At 40.3% G+C, this 21,561-nt stretch overlaps 1 protein-coding gene across 1 annotated transcript in view; it reads right to left on the bottom strand.

Moving 5' to 3' along the window:
- Nucleotides 1-21,561, bottom strand: part of CUBN (cubilin) — a 1,111,275-nt gene that overhangs the window by 1,025,593 nt on the left and 64,121 nt on the right. The window contains exons 8-12 of the mRNA XM_069211549.1: nt 17,576-17,744; nt 13,923-14,054; nt 7,125-7,220; nt 4,937-5,061; nt 1,682-1,868 (exon numbers count right to left, since the gene is read on the bottom strand). Of these exons, the coding sequence (XP_069067650.1) occupies nt 1,682-1,868; nt 4,937-5,061; nt 7,125-7,220; nt 13,923-14,054; nt 17,576-17,744 (709 nt within the window). The remainder of the gene's footprint in view (nt 1-1,681; nt 1,869-4,936; nt 5,062-7,124; nt 7,221-13,922; nt 14,055-17,575; nt 17,745-21,561) is intronic.

Genomic DNA, 21,561 nt, shown 5'->3' with positions numbered 1-21,561 from the left:
GCTGCTCAGGCTTCTGTGCACTTTTGCAAGACTTCCTTCATGCACAGCCTAGCCCAGGTCCACAGCACTCCGTCGAGCATTGCCCAACTCGCTGAGTTGCACTCCGACGTCAGGGGACCCTCCTTTGTGACTCTGAGTTGACCGCTGTCCTCAGATCTTCCAAGTGCCTGTTCAGGTACTTCTGTGGGTGCTGCCTGCTTCTGCATGGGCTCTGTGCGTTGCTGAGTGCCCCCTCTGTCTCCTTCTCCAAGTGGCGACCTTCTGGTCCTTCCTGGGCCATAGCAGCACCCATAATCCTCAACCGCAACTCTTGCAGCTAGCAAGGCTTGTTTGCGGTCTTTCTGCATGGAAACAACTCTGCATCCTCCAGCACGCTGTGGGACATCTTCTGACCCGGAGGCAGCCCTTTTGCACCTTCATCAGGGGTTTAGTGGGCTCCTGCCCCCCCTGGACACTTGCATGACTCTTGGACTTGGTCCCCTTCCTTTACAGTGTCTCAGGTCCAGGAATCCGTCTTCAGTGTTTTGCTGCCAGTTGTTGTCCTTGCAGAATCCCCTATCTCGACTTACTGTCTTTCTGGGGTAGTAGGGTAACTTTACTCATACTTTTCAGGGTCTTGGGGTGGGGTATCTTGGACACCCTTAGTGTTTTCTTACACTCCCAGTGACACTCTACACACGACACTAGGCCTGGGGTCCATTCGTGGTTGGCATTCCACTTTTGGAGTATATGGTTTGTGTTGCTTCAGGCCTATTTCTCCCTATTGCATTCTATTGTGATTCTATATTGTTTGCACTACTTTTCTAACTGTTACTTACCTGTTTTCGGTTTGTGTGCATATAATTTGTGTATATTACTTACCTCCTAAGGGAGTGTATCCTCTGAGATACGTTTGGCATATTGCCACTAAAATAAAGTACCTTTATTTTTAGAAACTTTGAGTATTGTGTTTTCTTATGAAATAGTGCTATATGATATAAGTGGTATAGTAGGAGCTTTGCATGTCTCCTAATTCAGCCTAAGCTGCTCTGCTATAGCTACGTCTATCAGCCTAAGCTGCTAGAACACCTCTTTTCTACTAATAAGGAATAACTGGACCTGGCACAAGGTGTAAGTACCACAAGGTACCCACTATAAGCCAGGCCAGCCTCCTACAGTAAGCGATTTTGACTTGGCTCATCACACATGGCCAGTGCATCCACAATGCTATTTAAATGCATATTTACCTTCTCACACATTATTACCCTCCATAACACTCCTCTAAATTGATAAGCAAGACTGAAAACCCAGCACCTGCCTAATATTGGTGCCTTTATCTGCCACCCAATGCTTCTGTATTCTGCTCGCAATACAAGTGGAGCACCTCTCCCGCAGTCACTTATATAACACCTACGAATCTACTATTAGACCAACAATGTTCTTCCACTCTTGAATGCACCGGTATGACCCTGACAGTCAGGTAACCGTGTTTCACGCCACTTTACTAATAGCAATATAAATCAGTGATAGTATTTTCTATAGATCAATATATTTTATTGTTTCAAAGATAATGAGACAACAGTTTTTTTAGAAGTACAAACATAATCATATTTGAAATGACAGCTATTATAACGTATCTCATTAACTGAATACCAAAAACACAACAGTAACACGTATTACACATAGTATTGGAAAAGCATACCTTGTTGAGGAGTCTGGCACTGTGGCCCTGTCCACGTGCTGGTGCAGTTGCAGGAATAGCCATTAACGCCATCGATACAGCGTCCGCCATTCTGACATGGGTTGCTGGCACATTCATTGACGTTTTCAGTACAGTTAGTGCCTGTCCACCCAGGATCACACTGACACAAGTAACTCGATATGGTAGCCTAAAGGCAAAATAAATATAAATAAGAATCTCTTTAGATATTGGAAAATAAATAAAATTGAGAAATTAAAAAGGGAAATGCCCTTTTAAAGGAGAATTCATGTATGGCTTCAATTAAGCAAACTAAAATATTGTACAATTATTGCCAGAATAACACATGAGTTAGGCTTATAGTACTTACTTATTTGAAAACTATAATTTAATCTAACGTATCAGCTATTTTTTGGTGTGGCATCCACACAGCTTTATTGTCTCACCAGCATCATGTAATAAAAAATGCATGTGCTTGATCTTGGAAAATGAACGTTATACTCTGACAAATAAGCATTGGACACACCCTGCCCTCTGCTCCAAAATGCAGTGTACTTGATATTATGTCATGCACAAGGGCAACTGGATGCTGGTGGGACCTTCAGGAACATTCTCTTGTCAGATATGGAGCGCCTACAAATTGAGGAGGTTGTGGTGGAAAGGTGATGGTGGCATCAAGAGAGGTGGAGTTATTAGGGGACATGAGGAGCGGATTGAATAACAGTTTACCTTCTGTCTACCATTACATGTGCATTATTATTTTCAAACTCTGCCACTCTGACATCAAAGAAATTGACTACAGGCAAAAATGTGTTACTAAAGAAATTCTGACAACCTATATTTCTCACAGAATATATTTAAATATAGGTAATGAGGGTAATGCAACTGCTACAGATATCTCCATTTATCCAACAAGTCTCATGGTACATCAGTTAATGCACTTTCTAAAAACTCCTGTATGGCCCTTCCGGTCACAGGTTTGATTTATATTTAAGCAGCTTATAGGGTTAATGTGCCTGTTAAAGATCATTGTATATAATGCGTATGTCACAGATGTCACTGTTAGGTAGCTCAGTGAATTAATGTTTGTTCGAGAGATCGTGTTTAATGTGTAGCTCATGCAATCAGATAAAATAGCTCAGTGAGCTATGTGGCTACTGCAAATAACGATATGTAATCTGCAAAGCAGAGGCTTGGAATACTGGCAGGTTTTAATATTATTTTAATAAAAGAGAATTCCTGTTTGGGGCTTGTGGTAATTGATCATACCACAACGTTTTAGAATTGTTGTTTTCCAATTGTGTTTGAAGCTAATCAGTGGTATTTCTGTCTTTTAAAATCAGTTAATGATTGTGATCATGGGAAGAAACGTAAACAGGCATTGGCAAAACCAATAGTCCTTGTGTTGCCTGCCTACCTTTTGGGTCTGCCCGTGCCCTTTTTTGTTTTATTGTTTTTTTTTGCAAACATTACTGTTTGGAAGCTGCTCAGACGCATCAAATTTACAAAAAAAAAGAAAATGGGTAAAAGCAAAAATATTTTTTGTCTTAAAAAGGCACACATTTCCTTATTTGTCGCAGCCCCTGAATGGGACTACGTTGGATGTGTATGTACACTTTGTGAAAGGGCAGTATGCACCACAGTGAAGTTAGCCCATTCTGAAGATGGGTGACCCACTTCACATGCGGCACACTGTAGTGTAAAGAAGCAAAATTAGGAGGGCGCAACAGGAGACCAATGGATAAACATGGCTGGCTGAAAGCCCCTATAAATGATTATATTACACACATAATTTTAGCAAAATCAAAAGGTTTGGCTAAGGCAGACATATAAATGAAAAATATTTTGAAGTGCCAATGTGAGTCTATAGCCATACTCATGGACGTCATTTAGGAGTTGCCAGGGGTAACAGCTGGACCCCTGGCTTGCCCTTTGCTACCCCAGGCACCGCCTTTGTGACCCTTGGCCTCAGAGGTGGCAAATGTAGTGCCAGGAGCACAATGGCAGCGCACCCTAATGGAGGTCAGTTGGGGGCTCCGTTCTCATTGTTTTTTGTCAAATTGTTATTACGCTAATAATGAATAATAATATATTATTCACTATCAGTGAAATACAAATGGAGTACAGTTAGTGGGCATATCCTCTTACATGGCAGATGAGGTACCTAAAAATGCGTTTAAATGTATGTGTGTGCGTGCTTGTGGGCAAGACTGTGTTTACGTGAGACAGTGTAAGTAAGTGTGAATTTGTGTGTATGTATAATTATGGGTGTGTGAGTGAAAGTGGAGGTCAAAGGGCATGTGATGTCACTTCCGCTACCCCTGGCATTTCGGTGAATTGACGTCCTAGCCGTACTTCGAGGCTTAATAGTTTCTAATCTTTCCAAAAAAAAAGAAACACTGGTTTCCCATTATTTTTTTTTATTTGTAGGGTTTCTGGGAAGACCAAGATCCTCAGTGCAAATTAAACAGATAAATAAATAAATAATTAAAAGAGCAGAACAGGTCAAGGATCCACACTAGCGGATCACTGGAGATGGCTGTGAAATCAGGGAGGTGAAAGATGTCTGGGTGTCCCATTAGCAGGTGTGATCAGTAGCGCGGGGCCTCCGTGTCTCCCCCGTTCTTCTGCGAAACAAGCAGGGCAGAGCGGCTGAGAGAACCCCACTGTTCCGTTTATCGACAAAGGCGGAATGGGTTTCGCTCATTCATTTCTCCTGAAAGTACCTGATGGAATTAGTGCAGGAATCAAATTTCTTCATAAATATTAATGATGGGCTTTGTTCGTTGTTGTATTTCTACTCCATGGAGTTTGTACCCTGGGGTAGCCAGTATATGCTAAAATAATTAATGTCGAGAGTTTTACTTATTTTATTGCAATGTATTGATTTGTATAGAGCTGGCTCGTGATATGACACTAATTTCTACAAAACTGTGTTACACTTTTTTATTTTTAGATTATTCTCATTCTGAGTAATCGGTTGAAAATGTTGATGCATTGTTGTGTCCCTGTGGCCTATGTAACTGGCAGCACATTCTGATGGGACTGTTTTGGGCCCAGGAGGTTCACTAAGTAAGCCTGCTTCCTCCCTGGGCCAGCTTCTAGCACAAGAACATACAAAAGAACCCCCTCCACATTACATTTCCAGGCTCAGGAGTGCTTTTAAGGAAGACCTACAGTATAAAGAAGGCGGGTGGTTGGCCACAACAATAAACTGAGGAAATTTGTCTTTCATATTACACTGAATTAAAAACTTACGATGCACTGTCCATTCACACAAGGGTTACGGTGTTGGCAGATATCGCTCACTGGAACGCAGCCATTAGGTCCAAATCCAGTTCCAGTAAGCCCAGGTAGACAGACACAGATGGGTATTGGATTTCCTATTGGACATTTGCAAAGATAAGTGATATGTGACTATGTAACCTTAAATCCAATGCTGTTACACTAGTGATTGATATTTGTTATCAATTTACACAAAATGTGATAAAGAAATACTGTTAAAAATGAAATCTAAATGTTTGCACTTTTAATATCCGGTCTCGTTTAAAAACGTTTCACATGATTTCTGCACATGTACAATGCACGCCATCAAACTTACAAAACATGACATTACTATTAGCGATGAAAATGTATTTAGATGCTGAATATGGTTTATTTTGCATGGTGAAATCATAGTGCCAATTCAATTTTGTAATATCAAATGTGAGTATTATTAAAACACTCTTTGCATTTTAAATTGTCCTTACATATTTTCTGCAAACCTAGTAAAGCAATATTTTGTTATTTTATATTTCTAAATATGTTTAGTGTTCTACAAATTCTGTCGCTGGATAATTGTGAATCTTTTCACTGGCAGAAAAAATGAAAGTGTTTGAAAGAGGTGGGCTTAACAATTCTTAAGACATAAAGGCGTACATCATTGGGTGGGTTATACAGTAGAGCTTTAAACATATTCTTTTGACTTAGAATAATGTAGATTAGGAAAAAGGCAGGAGTGCAATGAATGATCACAGATGACCAGATATAATGATATGATATAAACTATTGTGTCAGAATATTGTTTAAAAGTTCCAGCTGGATGTCAGTGCAGTCTGACATACTCATCCTGAATCTTCTTTAAGATGTAAAGAGACAAAAATTACAAACTTTTGATGTAATGTTGCACAGTTCCTAAAGTGTCAAACGGGAAAAAACACAAAGATATTGCACAGTTTTTCTCTTTCCCCCTGTGCTGGTGTACTTTAGGTTGCCATGCAACAGTGTACACACCCTTGCACTTGCACCATAGTGCAAGGATGTGGGTGTTTTGTCAAGCATAGTTTTTGCACAGAAAGGATGTCCTTCCAGTACAAAATGTATGCTTTGACATAGTTGAATATTTTTCTATACAGTGCAATACACTTGCAAAGTTGGGAAACTGTGAATATCTTAAGGGCCAGATTTACAAGAAAGTAGTGTATCGGTCCCAATGCGCCATTTTTCTTGAGTGCCCCTTCCAACACCTAATGACACCATGGTTGCGCCGTATTCACAATACTCAAAAAAGACAAGAGGTAATTGGCTTTTCCTTCTCATTGTGAATAATAATTCATTCCAAGTAAATTAAAGTTTTGGCTCTTGTCTTTTTTGTGTATTTTGATTGGCTAAGCCTCACTGTTTTAGAGACCATACCCCTTTTCTATTACAGTATTTACAATATGGCACACCATAGGGCATGTTAGAACAATAGCATCAAAATGTTTGACGCTATTGTGGCGCTTTGCTGCACTAACGTAAAATTTTTTGACCTTAGTGCAGCAAAGTGGCCCATTGAGTACAATGGGTGAATCATTTAATGCCTGCAGTGAGCAGGCATTAAAACTGATGCCAAAAATGGTGCAGTGAAACCTTGTAGATTTCGCTGTGCCATTTTTGCAGGCCTCCTTACGCCAGAACACCCCCCTTGCATACATTATGTCTGACGCAGGCATAATGTGGCGCAAGAGGTCACAAAGTGCATGCATTGCACCACTTTGTTAATATGGCACAGCTAAAATGTCGCCTTGAGCCACATTAGTGTATAGAAAAATATGCTAGTGTGGTGTAAAGAGACACTAGGGCCTTGTAAATCTGGTCCTACAACTCCACTGTTCGTCTGCCATGAGGAGGTGTGATTTTGTGGCACAAAGCCCTGTCTACAAAGGTTAGTAGATAGGAATTTGTATGGGCTGCCCATGTACCACCCTTGGGACACCCCATTAAGCAAGGTAGTGAAAAATTGTGCTACTCTGCTTTACTTTAGGCATCTTTACAACACAAATCATGATTTGCGTTGGAAAGTAAATCCCAAATCAACACTTTGTTCTGGGTTTGCATCACTTTTGCTATGCAAACCTGGTGCTAGGCATTTGTAGATTTCCCTCCAAATCTATTTCTGCAATCTGTAGTACCATACATGAATTACCTTGTATAGGTGTGCATGTAGCAAATGGATGGCATCCACCATTGTTCAGAGAGCAGACATCAACCTGAGTGCAAACCTTTCCATTTCCTTCATAACCTGTAAGAATAATGTTAACATATTGCTGTTCTGGTATTAAAACATCCATCCCTCCTCTATGGCAATTTTTGCTGTTGGTAGGGACAATCATGTTCATGACTCCTTGTTGTAACTAGCTTTGTCTCATCCTAGAACTGAACCTGCTGTACATGACTGTGGTAGTTTAGAAACAAGAAGTTGAAAATGATGTTTATTGACCACAACCCTCACAGCACCAAGAACAAACTGCCATTGTGTGGAATTCCCAATCAACTCCCCCCAACATTCAACGTATTAGAACTAGCATCATAGACCAAAAGACACATCAACATAGAGGATGCTAAGAATACATTATTACAACATCTCCCTTTTTCCCCCAAAGAACACAGATAACAATATTGCAAAATGCAACAGAATATACAACAACAAAATGTGTAACACAATAAATTTAAACATTGCAAAATCTTACAGGTTTCTTAATGACTCTTTAACTTTTATGAGTAACCACTTTATCATCATTATCATCGCTTTGCAGAGACGTGTGAGAACTTTGATCAGGAGATAGAGGATGAGCAATGGGATCTGTTTCATTAACTCTTGGCTACCTGCCCCTGTTCCACCATTCATGTCTCTTTGTGTGAACAGCATTGCCAGAAACTTGCTCCACTCTTACAAGAGACCTGAATTTCAACAAACCTTTCATAACATGAGGTCCTTGATAAGTACCCAATCCACTACCTTCATTCTATAGATGACATAGTTTTCCCTGTGTCTAGCAACTTATTTGCATTTAATTTGCAGTAGAGATCCCTCAACGTTTTGCTGGATGATGCTGTAAATTTCACGCTCATGATCAAACTTGGGTTGGAATTTCTTCAACTATGCTGGGCACAACTTGCATGCTGGTACTCATCCTCTCATGACCTCAAATGCACTCATTCAGAGAGGAATGATTTATTTATTATATTTCAAGGCTTATAAAGCGCATGGCTACCTGAAACCGGGCCTCCCAGCGCTGAAGAAAGTCACTAGGCTGCACGCAACTTTACTTGGGAAAAATATGTTTTTAGTTGCTTACAAAAACACAGTAAGTTATTTTCACTTCTCAAATACATCGGGAGAGAATTTCACAACTGAGATAGGTGAAGGACCACCCTTCACCCCTAAATCTTTTTATCCTGGGTATAATAAGAAGGTCCAAGGAGCTCAATCTCAGAGCCCTACTGGGTAGATGTTAGTCAATCAAATTATGGAGAATTTTTGGGCCCTGTTTGTATTTAGCATGAGGTGCAAAGCAGAGAGCCTTTAACTGAATTCTGCAAATTATGGGTAGCCAGTACAGCAATCTGACGGCATCCCTAGCTGCTGAAATTTTGGAATTCCTAGGAGAATCCGAGCCGCTGTGTTGAGATCACAAAGTACTTTCCACCGCTTCCAATAAATCAACATTATTCTACACCACCCACTGAACAAACTCCACCAATGTGCAATTCATTTTCTACACTAGTCCATTGGCCTGTGGCTGATACAGAACAATTCTTCTGTGGTTAATAGAATTATTTTCTAAAAATTCCATCATAGTCTTAGAAACAAACTGGATGCCAGTGTCCGAGACAATCTGTCTTGATAATTCTTCTCTTAAAAATATCTTCAAGAACTTGATGACACCCTCCGTGTTAGGTTCCACATGAACTCAACTTCCCACCATTTGCTGTTATAATCAACTACAACAATAGCAAATCTACACTTTTGTGGTAAGATGTTAAAACGGTCCAATTAAATCAACTGCCAATCCAGACCAAGGCCATCAGGCAGATCACTAGGCTGCAATGGAACCAACCCAGTTCTCATTCCTTTGTCAATATTGGCACAGATTACATGTTCTTTAACTATTGTGACAATGTCTGTGTTGATACTAGACCACCAATAGCTTGTCTGTACTTTCCTCATTGTGATTGTCTGCCCCAAATGTCCCTCAAAAGCTCACAACATTATCTTTTCTCTCAACTCCCACTGTGGTATGAACTTGCCTCCCTGAATCAACATCTCATCTTTTTCTAAAGACAACTCATCTGCTATTTTGAAAAAATGGCTGGACTCTAAAGGGTAATAACCTCTCTCTGGGCCACCCCGCTTTAATATATTGCATGACATCCTTCAATACATCATATTCAGACATCGGTATAATCCATTCCTCCTCTATGAAGCTATGCACACATTGATGGTTGCTATCAAACACTACTCATCCTCAACATGTGTGTCCTTCCTTCATCCAAACAGGAGAACTTGACAAATAATCTGCCCTTATGTTCCTTCCACCTGGAATATACTCAATTTGGAAGTTGTACTGTAATATCTTGGGATTAAGCCATGCCATCCTGGGCATATGATCCTTAAATACTGTTCAACTCAAAATGTTCCCTAGTGGTTTGTGGGCTGTTTTTTAGCATGGTTGTCCTTCCCCAGATAAAGCACTTTAAATGTTCAACAGCCCAACAATGTGCCAGAAGTTCCTTCTCTTTAACAGAGAATATTTTTTCAATTATCTCTTAAATCTCTAGATGCAAAACCAACAGTCTTCTCCTCTCCATCCCCTGCTTGAGCATGGGCTTGTGAGGGTTGCTCACAAACCCCCATTGCTCACATCCAAAGTGATAATGCTCCCTTTAGTGGGATCAAATGGTGCTAGAACAGCAGCAGAGACAATGTCATTCTTTAAAGTTGAAAATTAATTTTGACACCTTTCACCCTATACAGATTTGTCATTCTTTTTGACAAGAAATTGACTGCCTTCACTGATTTTTTTTTAGTGAATTTTGCATAAAACTCACAGACACCCAAGAAGGAAGCAGCTAGCTAATTTCTCTCTAGCATGGGTGCTTTTGTGATGGCTTCAACTACATTTCTGAAACTAACTTCTGTGAAATCACATCCTAAATATTCAATACTACGCTTTTGAAATTCTCATTTATTCATGTTGGCTATAATCCCTGCATCTTTCAAGATTTTGAACACAGGCTCCATCAATTTGTCCAGTTCTTCCAAATTTTCTCCTGCAACCAAAATATAATCTTGGAAAGTAACCATCCTTTGATGTCATGAAGGATTTTTCTAGAATACGATGAAATACGGAAGCCACAGATGCCAAACCAAATTGCATCTTCTTAAACTGAAAACTAACACAGAGGCAGTAAGATATTTTGAAGAAGTGTCCAGTTCCACTTGATGATACACAGATGCTAGATTCAATTTGCTAAACACTCTAGCACCCGCAACAGTATGTCATCAATACGAGGCAGAGGAAGGAAATCCACTCATATCACTTTATTTGAAGCTTCTCAGATCCATTCCTATACCCAACACGCCGTTGATCTTTCATGCTATTACCAAAGGAGACAACCACAATGAGCATTCCACTGGCTCAGCTACCCCATCATCACAGATTGTCTTCAGAAAATCGGCCAAATCCTGATATGGTACATTCCGTAATTTGTGCTTGACAGGACTTGCCCAACTTTGGACCGGAATCATATGTTTGAAACCCTTGATTTTACCTAACATTTCATTGAACATAGACCCATAAGGTTCAATCCAAATATTCCCTTGCTTATGTAGAGATGATACCTGACCCTCCTCAGTAACCAAAGACATCTGCTCTTTTTTCATGGTCTCAAAGTCATGCTGAACAGACCTTGATGGAACCAACCTAAGATACTTAAGCCATTCCTTGTTACATGCACTTTGCCAAAAATCTCCTTGCCTTTGAACTTTAAATGACCCTCAAAATAACCTGCCAGCTCGATTTCTCTTCCATCATATGATACTTGGTACCTGTCTGGTGGGCTCCATTTCTTATCCGACCACTTCTCATGGAAAAGCTCATCTGTACTCACTGTCATTATTGCACCTCAATCAGCTAATAGATTCAAAATGTTCCCATCAACTACAATATCCTCCTAAGGATCAACATAACATAATTAGCTTCACCCACCTGAACCTCTAGTACCACTTCTCTGTCATTGTTTTGCTCATCTTCAAATCCATCTCTAATTTTCCTTTCAGGTATAGCACTGACCTTCTCTTTGGGGGATTGATGCCCTTTTGTGAAATGCCAAAATGTGACACATTTTCTACAATTAACATTCTTTGCAAGGCAGGGGTGACCGGTAGGTACGTGGCTGGACCAACCCACTTCTGAAACAGACGATTCTTTGCTTAAAAACACTTCTCCCATCTTTCATCTCAGTTACTTCTTTTTTTTACCCTCCCTGGTTGTAGTTCCAACCATTTTTCAACCAAGCGTTTCCACACTGCTCCCTACCTGTCAATTACTTGCAGGATTTTTGCAAACGTTTAATGCTCTTTACAATCCCTACTGTTTCTGTCAGAGTGGGATTTTTTAACATAGGTAACTTTTCTTATACATTCTTATCCCAACACCTCACTACAATTTGGTCACAGTTATTTAAGTCATAACTTTTTCAAAATCATAGTATGCTGCAAGAATTTGCAAAGCTGCTACATACCAATCAACCAATTCATCCTGATACTGCTTTCTTGTGAAAAATGGGTGTCTGTTGACTATTAAACTAGGTTGAATGTTAAACTGTTTTTCTAAATTCTTTAAAGCTAATTGGTACTCATCAACATCCACTTCATCTTCAAATAACTAATAAGGTGGTAAATGTTTATAAACAGACTGAACTTCAAAGCTTAGATTGTATTCTAACAAAAACCTCTTCCTTTCAGAACAGTATCTATTTCCCCCAGTGGCCCCAATGTACTTGGTTGGCAAAATGCCATGAACCAAGTTTTCCATGGTATGGGTGGGTCTCCTGGTGTTTGGAGGAACAGAGGAGGTGCGTCTACACCTTGCATATCTTTTCACTAATCAGTACACCTTGAAAACCGTTGACTCAGTTAAAGAATCACAATACTGGATCTTGACCCGCCAGGGATGTGTGCATATCACAGCTGACACAACTAAACAAATGAGAACTTAGAGAATGCTTAAGCAGTGTTCACTCCACCCTATAGATTTTGGCATGCAGACTGTGTCGTATCACAGAGTAGACAAAAACACCACAGAACCTTTGATATGCAGCATGCGTGCATATCACAGTGTATGCCTACACATAGAATGTGTGTTTATCACAGTGTAAACACAACCACGCTGAAGTCTTGACATTCAGTAAATATAGAAATTCCAAATTTGTGGTGTTGGAACATGAGTTTCATAGCAAAACTGTATCCACAATCAACATCACATGTGGGTTTTTTAAAATCTAGGTGTATTCTTATGTTGCTGGCAATTGAGGATGCATATTATGTCCGATTCAAAATGATGCCTGCACATGCGTGATGATACTGGAGTTGAAAATCTCATAAACTCTTCATGCATGTACGTTGGTGCCCAGGAGACTCTTCACATCCACCCCAAACCAAAATGGCCTCCCACATTATAGCGCAATGATGCATACACGTAGTGCACATATCGACATCACCAACTGCTCCAATAGCTGTGTGGCTGAAGATCAGCGGGTGCCTCAGACAATAGGCAGTGGTAGCAACCAGACAGACAGTGCTCATGCGGACACCGCGCTCATGACAGCATGATAGCATCAGCGGGGCTGGCAACATCCAAATTTCAAACAACAGTGAGTGCCCAGTCACACCTCACGCTGCACACACTGGCCTGCTGTAGTGTCAGTCATTAATGGGGAAAGTCCTCGATTATGCTGCAATCCTTCAGTGATACTGCACACCTCCTGAACAGCCTAACTGGTGGCTTCTCCACAAAATTAATCTTTGGCTGTGGTCTCCTCATCGCCAAAATTGTTGTGATTTACAAAGTAATGCGCCTCGTATTGAAGACAATGTAGATGATGTCTACAGACCACAGCCCTCACAGCACGAGGAACAAACTGCCAGTGTGTGGAATTCACAATCACTGCCCCCAACATTCCATGCCTAGAACTCTAAGAGAATAGGGTCATAGCCATAAAAACACATCATCATATATAATGCTAAGGGTACATTACCACATTGACCAACTAAATTTAGTAACACCAGCTTACAAATCTACCACAGCAAAAGCACATGACAACTGGGTCTTAACATTTAAGTTCATAACAGTTTGCAGCTTTATGTGGACAAAGATCTAACAGATTCTCAAGGTAACATGAGTGACAATTGTTGAGATGTGTAGACCATGCGGAGGATCCCAGTCCCCTTCCTTTAATTCAAGCACTGATCATGCTCTGAAACACTACCAGTGGTTTAAACCTGCCTAGTCCATTTTTCAGTGTGCAAAGTTCCCAGGGCTGGCGCTAGTTTAAGCATAGGATTGAGACAGTGCATTTGGTAATATGACACACAGTTTTCAACGGCATCAGCTCAGTCAAAGGGAATGTGAAAGGCCCCATGTTCTATATGATTCTGGCTTCCAAGATCAGGAATGTCTGCCTGCCTGTCTTTTGAAGCTTCTGTTAGATTGTTTTCTATTTTTTAAATGTAAATCACAGGCTATGTAATCATTGTTCCTTTTTAAAGCATTTTTGGAATCCTGGTTATTTTTCTTTATCAGTTCAAGTATACCCATATTGTCAGGGTGTGTGCTTGTCCCCTCCTTTCAAGGAGATTGTGAAGCTGTTACAAAAGGCTAATCCACTACACCAAGAGCCTAACAGTTTATTAGGTAACACAAGTAATCAAGCGGGATACCTGGGGGGCAAAGTCCACAGTGGTAGGATCCTCTGGTATTTATGCATGGAACAAACGGGGCCGCGGAGCAGCCTCCATTGTCAGTCTCACACTCATTGATATCTTGGCAGGTTCGGCCAATTGTTTTCCAGCCTACAAAAAAAATAACACAACATTGCATTTTATATAGTTTTCTTTATTACGTTAGAAATAAAGTGTAATTGAGAAAGGCACAGAGAGGCCAGTATTCTATTGTTCAGTAAATGGCTTAAAATATATGAAACGATCCTAAATTCATCAGTCAGAGGGACTAGTGTTGTCACAAATAGCACAGATAATCAGAAAATATCAGTTATTTTTTTTAACTCAGTTTTGGTTTAGAAGTTTGGTTATTGGCTTCTCGCCAATGGTAAGCTTTCTTCCATTAAGCATGTATTTGATGTTGTTAAAAATGATGTGTATACTGAACAACATGCCATTAGTTTGGCATCGCAGCACCTTTCAATTCAAGAAAGAGGCATTTTGAATTTGAGTAATCACTAACTTGACTCATTTCTTTGAAAAGCCATTTTTTTCCGGCCCTTAGCTTAATCTACTATCTTCATATGCAGAATTTATTCATTGGCACACAAAGCTTAATCCTGAAACGGCATTTCACACGTTTCTGCCTAAACCCTTCTTCCGGTGCCAGAAGACAAGTTTTACCAGAAACATGTATGCTCTCTAGTGCTGTAACAAAGGCCCTGCAGCATTTGCGGTACATGGGGGCCCCTGACAGCCCATGTGGTGCAGGAGGCCCCCGAGCTCCAGGGGACCACCCTCAGCAACAGTACCCTGTCCTGAGTGCCTCTGAGTATGGATGGGGAGGCACCATGTACTTTGCAGGAGGGCACCCTCAAATTTCGTTACATCACTGATGCTCTCCACCTGGTGCTAATGCTGTGTTTGCCAATGAATATATGAATATATTAGAATAATGAAATTAGAAGTCAAGAGGCCCACTGCTTAATATTGAGAATTGGTGCGTGGATCATTCATTTAATAGGCTTCTAAAAGTGCTCATGCAGAGGCATTGGGCCCAGTGATATTACTCTGCTGGAGGTGAGGTAAATGCTTTCTGTGATAAAAATTAATGGTATTTAGAAATGTTTTTTTTAGGTTTGGGTGGGCAGTGGAGTGGTCTGCGGACCTTTGCTACCAATTATTTGAAATATACATAATCTGGGATTTGATTCTGGCTCAGAGGAGTATTTCTTTCTCACTGTCATGCTAATGGCTGTTTGGTGCATCCCTCAACTCCTTTGGAGTGCTTGCATTCCAATACAGGCGGGACAGGTGCATTGCTTTTTTCGTTTTCACTCCAGCAGGCTTTTGTTTAATGTTTTACTCGAGGCTTAAAATGCAGCCATGCCTTTAGCTTTTGGAAATACCTGTTTTCCAAATATTCCTTTTTAGCATACCATTTTAATAAAGCACTTTTTGAATGAAGAGCATGAACATTTTTGGGGATTTTGTGACTTGAAAGCCTAAATAGATGCAAAGAGAACAAGACTGGTATTGGACTGGGCTGCTCTTTTCCAGCAGTACTCCGTGAGCGTCTTCAGACAAGGCTTGACAGGGCTGTGGCTAAATTATGGCAACTGTTGGCAACTGCATTAAGGGGCAACCAAAGAACTCCATAAAAGACTGCAAGATTACAAAAAATGCCATCAAAACGAGCATTGGTCCTTGGCCGTTTATTCTTTTAGAAAGCTATAATTCTAAATAGAATTACTTTCACCTTTACAGTCTATTTACCAAACTGTTTCAATCTAAAGATCAAATTTCTACTCCGAAAAAATGATAACTAGTAATTTTCTTATAGTCCTGAAATCTTGGCAAACGAGCTGGGATTCAAATGTGAACCTCATTGCAACCTAGCTGTGAGGAGTGCATTGTGCACGAAAAAACCTTGGTCAATATTTGCGATATAAAAGGGGTGGGTAATTTATAAACCATGAAGTGCTGGCTGTAAAAACAATATAGAGCAGGTATGGCTCCTCAATGGTCAGTTACAACCTGCATGGTGCAGTTAGCAAGAAAAGCAATCAAAAAGTGCTTTACCATTTACATGTAAAGCTAGCTGAAGATAGAACTACCATTAAGCACTTTCAGTGAATTCTCAAAATTAAAACCTATAGGTCCATAAACTGCAGAGGTTCAGCAGCAGCTTAGGAAACTGGTGGCATTTGACAAATTAAGTTTTTACTTTTTTTCAGATGAAAAACATTTTTCTTTAAAAGCCGCTCTCACAGGATCATTAACCATAGGTTTTAAGGTACTTTCCTGTAAATACTACACCACTTACACCTGATTTACGTAGATCCCACTTTAAAAGTTCATATATGAATCAGAATAGTAACCCAAATGTGTGGGGGATATCCATAGCATCACTATTCTGTAGCCTGGCAAGACCGAGGGACCGGAAATGCAGCTACAAAGTGGACTCGTTTTGTTGCTACAAGTGACAGCCTAAGTCAGTAGCATAACAAAACTTAAGAAGGCCCCCTTTCAAATAGGAGGCTGGGCCCTCTCATACTCACACTCGAGGAAAGTGTCTTGGGTGAGATTACAAGGGTACCACAGGCCCCTGCACCGTAGGGAATGTGGGTCCATGAGTTACACCACTGTCCTTAGAAGTTAAGGACCTAAAAAGAAACATGCATTGTTTGACTCATCTTTTCCACATTTTCTTTTGGCGCACTTCAAGATCTTTCCTTTTGTTTTCCTGGTACAAAATGTGTACTTTCTACCCTCCGGCTTTTTGCTATGTTGCTCTGCTGGGGTTCACCTTATTTGCCCTGCATTTCTTTGACCATCATCTGGACACACCCCTTGCTATAATATCGAGAGTTTAACAAAGGCTGTAGAAAACACTAGATACATTATGGAACTTTCACCCACCTTTCAAACGTTTTGCAGAGTTTGAAACTTTTTTCAAAGAATAAATCTGAGTTGTACATTTAAATAGTTTGGTACATAGGCTGCCAATGTAAAAGTAATTCTATTCAGTATAGTAGCCTTTTAAAAGAACAAAGGACTACCCTTGCAGAGGGTTAATATTATGGAGCACAGCTCTGACAGTGAAAGCTGTGGGCCTTCATTCATAAAGATTGCACTATGAGTATGTGTGGCTTACCCTTATTGTACCCCTGATTTACTTCCGAATTCCTCAAGTAAGCCAGGGCCACTTCTGACTTGTGCAAAGAGGGAGCCTGAGCCAGTAGTAAGAGTTCGATTCCTAGCTTGCTCCTGGAATGCAAGAGTAATGAGTGCTACAAGACTATGACACAGCTTAATCTTTGTGTATCAGGCCCAGAGTGATGGTCTTAGGGTCATAGCTACCAGTAGTGAAGTAAATGCAATGGCACCAGAGCTGTGAGGGGCATAATGCACCCCAATAGTAGGACTTTTCTAAATACTCAACCGTACGGTATGGGGACACATTTTTCTTACTTGCATTAGGGCTGATGGCAATCTTGCTATGCCACTGGCCCGCATGATGTACGCACGCACCTACTGAGCTGCACGCAGCAGGCGCAGGATAATACAAAGATAACAAGGTGAGCGGGTTTTGCAGAAATATGTATTTTGAAAGCAGTGCTGATGCTGATATCTTTTGAATACAACTGTACCTGCTGGACAGTCCCCACAGTAGAAAGAACCTGGTGTATTAAAACACTGCACTGGAGGGTCCTGAGAACAAGGATAGTTAGGAAGGGTGCATTCATCAATGTCAGCGGTGCAGGCAGAGCTGCCTGGAGGCGCCATCCAGCCATCATCACAAACACATCTGTACTTAGGCTGTCAAAACAAACAACACAAGGCAGAACATTAGAAATAAAGGACTTCGAAGTTAATAGACAGGCAGCTTTTAATGGGAGAAAGTCATTGATTCATATTTAATAAAATAGTTCTTATTGCCTCTGCCGCTCAATACATATGTTTTTTATATAAATGATCTTTCCTCCTGCCTGCACCTTTAGCCTGGTTTATGTAGGTCAGAGTAGTTCTCAATTAAACACACAGTAAAAAATAACTTTCTTTGGGAACCCCCATTTTGTGAATGGAACTTTTACTTTAGTCCTCGTTAGTTTCCAAGAGACCCTCCGTTGTTGCCGGTTGGGTGACCTTCAGAAATGTACACAATATTCTAGATGAGGCCTCAAACTTAATTTATATGGTGGTATTACAAGCTTCTTTGTACTTGAAAGTTAAACCTCCCCAGGTTCTGCTACACCTTTCTGTTTAGCGAGACATTATATAACACCAAGGTCACTCTACTCTTTGATGACACTTTAATTCTCACATCCCAATCTGCACTGCGTTGCAGAGTGGCTTCTGCATACTCTGTGGCTACTGCACACTGTGCTTCATGTGCTTCAGCAGACTATCTATTCCCCTTTAATTGAGGTGCTTTGCTTGGTGCCACCAGTGGTCACGTGGCTTCATGATTTTACTGAAGTTTAAAATTCTGCCTCAAGTTCGAATAATGTTCATGCTTCCCGTGAAGGTATGAGATAACCCATCTAACTGATTTATAATACAAGCATTCATTCCGAATAGCTGTTTTTATTAAAAATGCAGAACTATTTGCCATGACATTCGAGGACACCACTCCACATTTTCCCAATAACGCTAGGGTTAGAGACAGATTCAATTCAACGCGTTTTACTGCTCTAAAATTGAAGTAAAGGAAACAGATACTGTTGTACAGACATGGTCAGTTTAATCATAAGCTAAAGTGTAACACCAAGGGGTTTCTTAGGTCTTACTGATATTAATAGGTGGTATATGTTTATTGCTACTCTCCTAAATAGTGCTCATTTTATCAATCTTGGAAGAATAAAATCCTGAGTAAACCAGTGTTGATTCTAAGCTGTAATCATGGTGGCAGCAACATACCTCAATTAGCCCACTGAACCATCAGGTCGTGCATAAGGTGAGATACCCATTTCATGGCCTTTAGAGATAGTACTGGAATATTCTGTAAATGCCTGAAAGATTTCACCACATGACCTTACTCACAGTGTATTTAAATGCGTGGTGTTTGCAATTTAGTTAAATGCCTAGTTCTAAAATGGTGCTAACACAAAAGTGGAATGAAATGTGCCAAGCTCTAGAGTAGAATTGGCTTTGTCATTGCTTGTTTACATTACCTTTATTGAATAGCAAAATGGCAGCCAGTGCATTACCACACAGACAAACACGTAAGTGGCAGTTTTTAAGTGAGTTTTCTAATAAAGAAAAGGCCCTTCTAAGAAGGATGCCAAAGCGTGAATGTGCATCACAACGCATGCTGGTCCATGCATTCTGTTGCATCAGTGGCAGTTTGGGAATGTTGGGGGTCAATGGATTGTTGGAACCAGCATAAGGGTGTGGTAGAACCAAACAACAAATTTCATTACAAACTAATTAATTTAACAGTAGGACCCATGTGGCCATACAAGAAAAACTCCAGTCAGGAGTAAAGTTAAGGAGATTTATTACAAGCTTACGTGCAAAGTCATGTTATCACCAAGGATTGTCCAAGGCGAAGAAACAGGTTAAAAGGAACTTGCATTAAGAGAACTAGTCATTCTACAAATATCATACAAAACATCAATAAAAAGTACTTGATGTAGAGAAAACAAACACTGCTCAGATCTTATAAGCATTAAGGCAATTTAGATCACCTGAATTCATATCTCTGTGCAAGGGTAAACCCTATGAATTAGATTAGTCAATCAGCTATTAACATGTGCTGAGCAGAACACATGTGGGCAAAACATAAATGCACAAAAAGGGACAAAAGAATCTGGAAAAAGAAGTCTTGGGCATCAGGTCACTAACTAAAGCGAGCAAAAGGTAAATAAAAAGAAAAGAAGGCATCAGCATTTAAAAGCTTGGTTGAGAGTCTTTTTGAGGTTAAGGGAAATAAAATGTATAGGTTTCAGCACAGCATTTCAAGGGGCAAGGGCAGAGAGGGGAATACCTCTCAGGATCCAAAAGAGTTCTGCATCTGAAGATAGGTGGAAAGAAATCTGTGGGGATTCTTTAGGGAACCTGACCAAAGTCTAGTTGGGGAACGGAACATTAAAGTTCATAGGGCAAGTTGATTAATCAGATTGTCAGTCCATCTTACGTAGAAGGGGCAACAGCCAGTAGAAACTGATCATACGACTCCAACTTGAAACATCCACATCCGTTCCCACGTTTGTGATGAGAACGGTGTCCATCAGCGTTCTTCCATGTGGGAAGGCAACTATTCTATATATTGTCAGTCAACATCCCTAAATGTTCCCAAATTAAGGTTGAATGTACAAACTATCTATGTGTAAGACAATAGACATCTATTACCAAGCAAAGTTTCTAATGAGAATGAAGTCTGAAAGAAAGGTACACGTTAGCAAGATAACTTGACAGTTTCTCCACAGTCAAGAATACAGTGCCTAGGAGGCCTCGCTTAGGCTTATCCAAGTGAATTAAAACAGCACACTAATGATTCAAATAATACACATTTTAATACGCAAGCTATACATTCAGCATTAATAACCTTCATTAACATTCATGTCACAGTAACTTTAAAATGAAATAACTTAGTCAATACATTTCAAATAGTGTGGCACTGAACTGAATTTCTCTACTTCTGCACATGAATTTAAAACACTGTTCATTAAAAATTCAATATTGTCTCAATGTAAACTATTAGTTTAGACTCTAAAACATACCATAATGAGAGATTACTTCTTCAAACATGGAAACATGCTAGGTTTTAGCATCTAGTCTAGAGTGAATGGACACTGACACAACTTCTCAGTGCATCACTTTACAGTTTTTCTCTCTACGGTGAGCACTGCTCCTCTCATAGGATTGCATTGGAAATGCCCTGACGTATGTCTATGTGGTATTGCCTAATCTATGAGAGGGAGAGGTAAACAAGTGGAATTAACCAGTGGAGAGAGGCAGAGAACAAATAGAAAGATTTGAATAGAGGATAAGAATCAAAGAGAAAGGAATAGATTGCTCAAGAGAAGGAGGGTGTTAGAAATGGGGTTCCTGGTTGGCTAGGGTAGGCACCTAAGCCGGTCAGGGACCACCAGTCTAATCAGGATGAGGGAGCTATACACCCAAGATAACCCCTGCTCACTCCCTGGGTAGCTTGGCACAAGCAGTCAGGCCTATTGCAGAGGCAATGTGTAAAGAGTTTGCACAACACATACTACACATGTGACCCCATAAATACACCACAAAGGAAACGCTACAAGTTACATAAAAATAAACTGTATTGCTGATAAATTAGACCAAACATGACATGTATCAGTAACCCTGCTACACAGGCAGTCGTAAGAACATTACATAGGTTACTAGTACTCTGCAAAAGCAAGCAGTAGTCAGGTAAAAATATAAGTTATTAGTATTCTGCAACACCAGCAGTAGTGAGGTTGTCCTTATCACCAAAAATACACATGTCAGTATAACCATATTATCAGGAATGCCAATCAATCAATCAATCAATCAATCGGGAATATGTAAAGTGCACTACTCACCCATGAGGGTTTCAAGGCGCTGAGGGGGGGAGAAAGGAGGGTGGGGTAGGGGAGGATGCTGCTACTGCTCGAACAGCCAGGTCTTGAGAAGT

Source organism: Pleurodeles waltl, chromosome 10, assembly GCF_031143425.1.
Source record: "Pleurodeles waltl isolate 20211129_DDA chromosome 10, aPleWal1.hap1.20221129, whole genome shotgun sequence".
In the NCBI taxonomy this organism is placed as follows: Eukaryota; Metazoa; Chordata; class Amphibia; order Caudata; family Salamandridae; genus Pleurodeles; species Pleurodeles waltl.
This window is presented reverse-complemented; position numbering and strand designations above follow the sequence as displayed.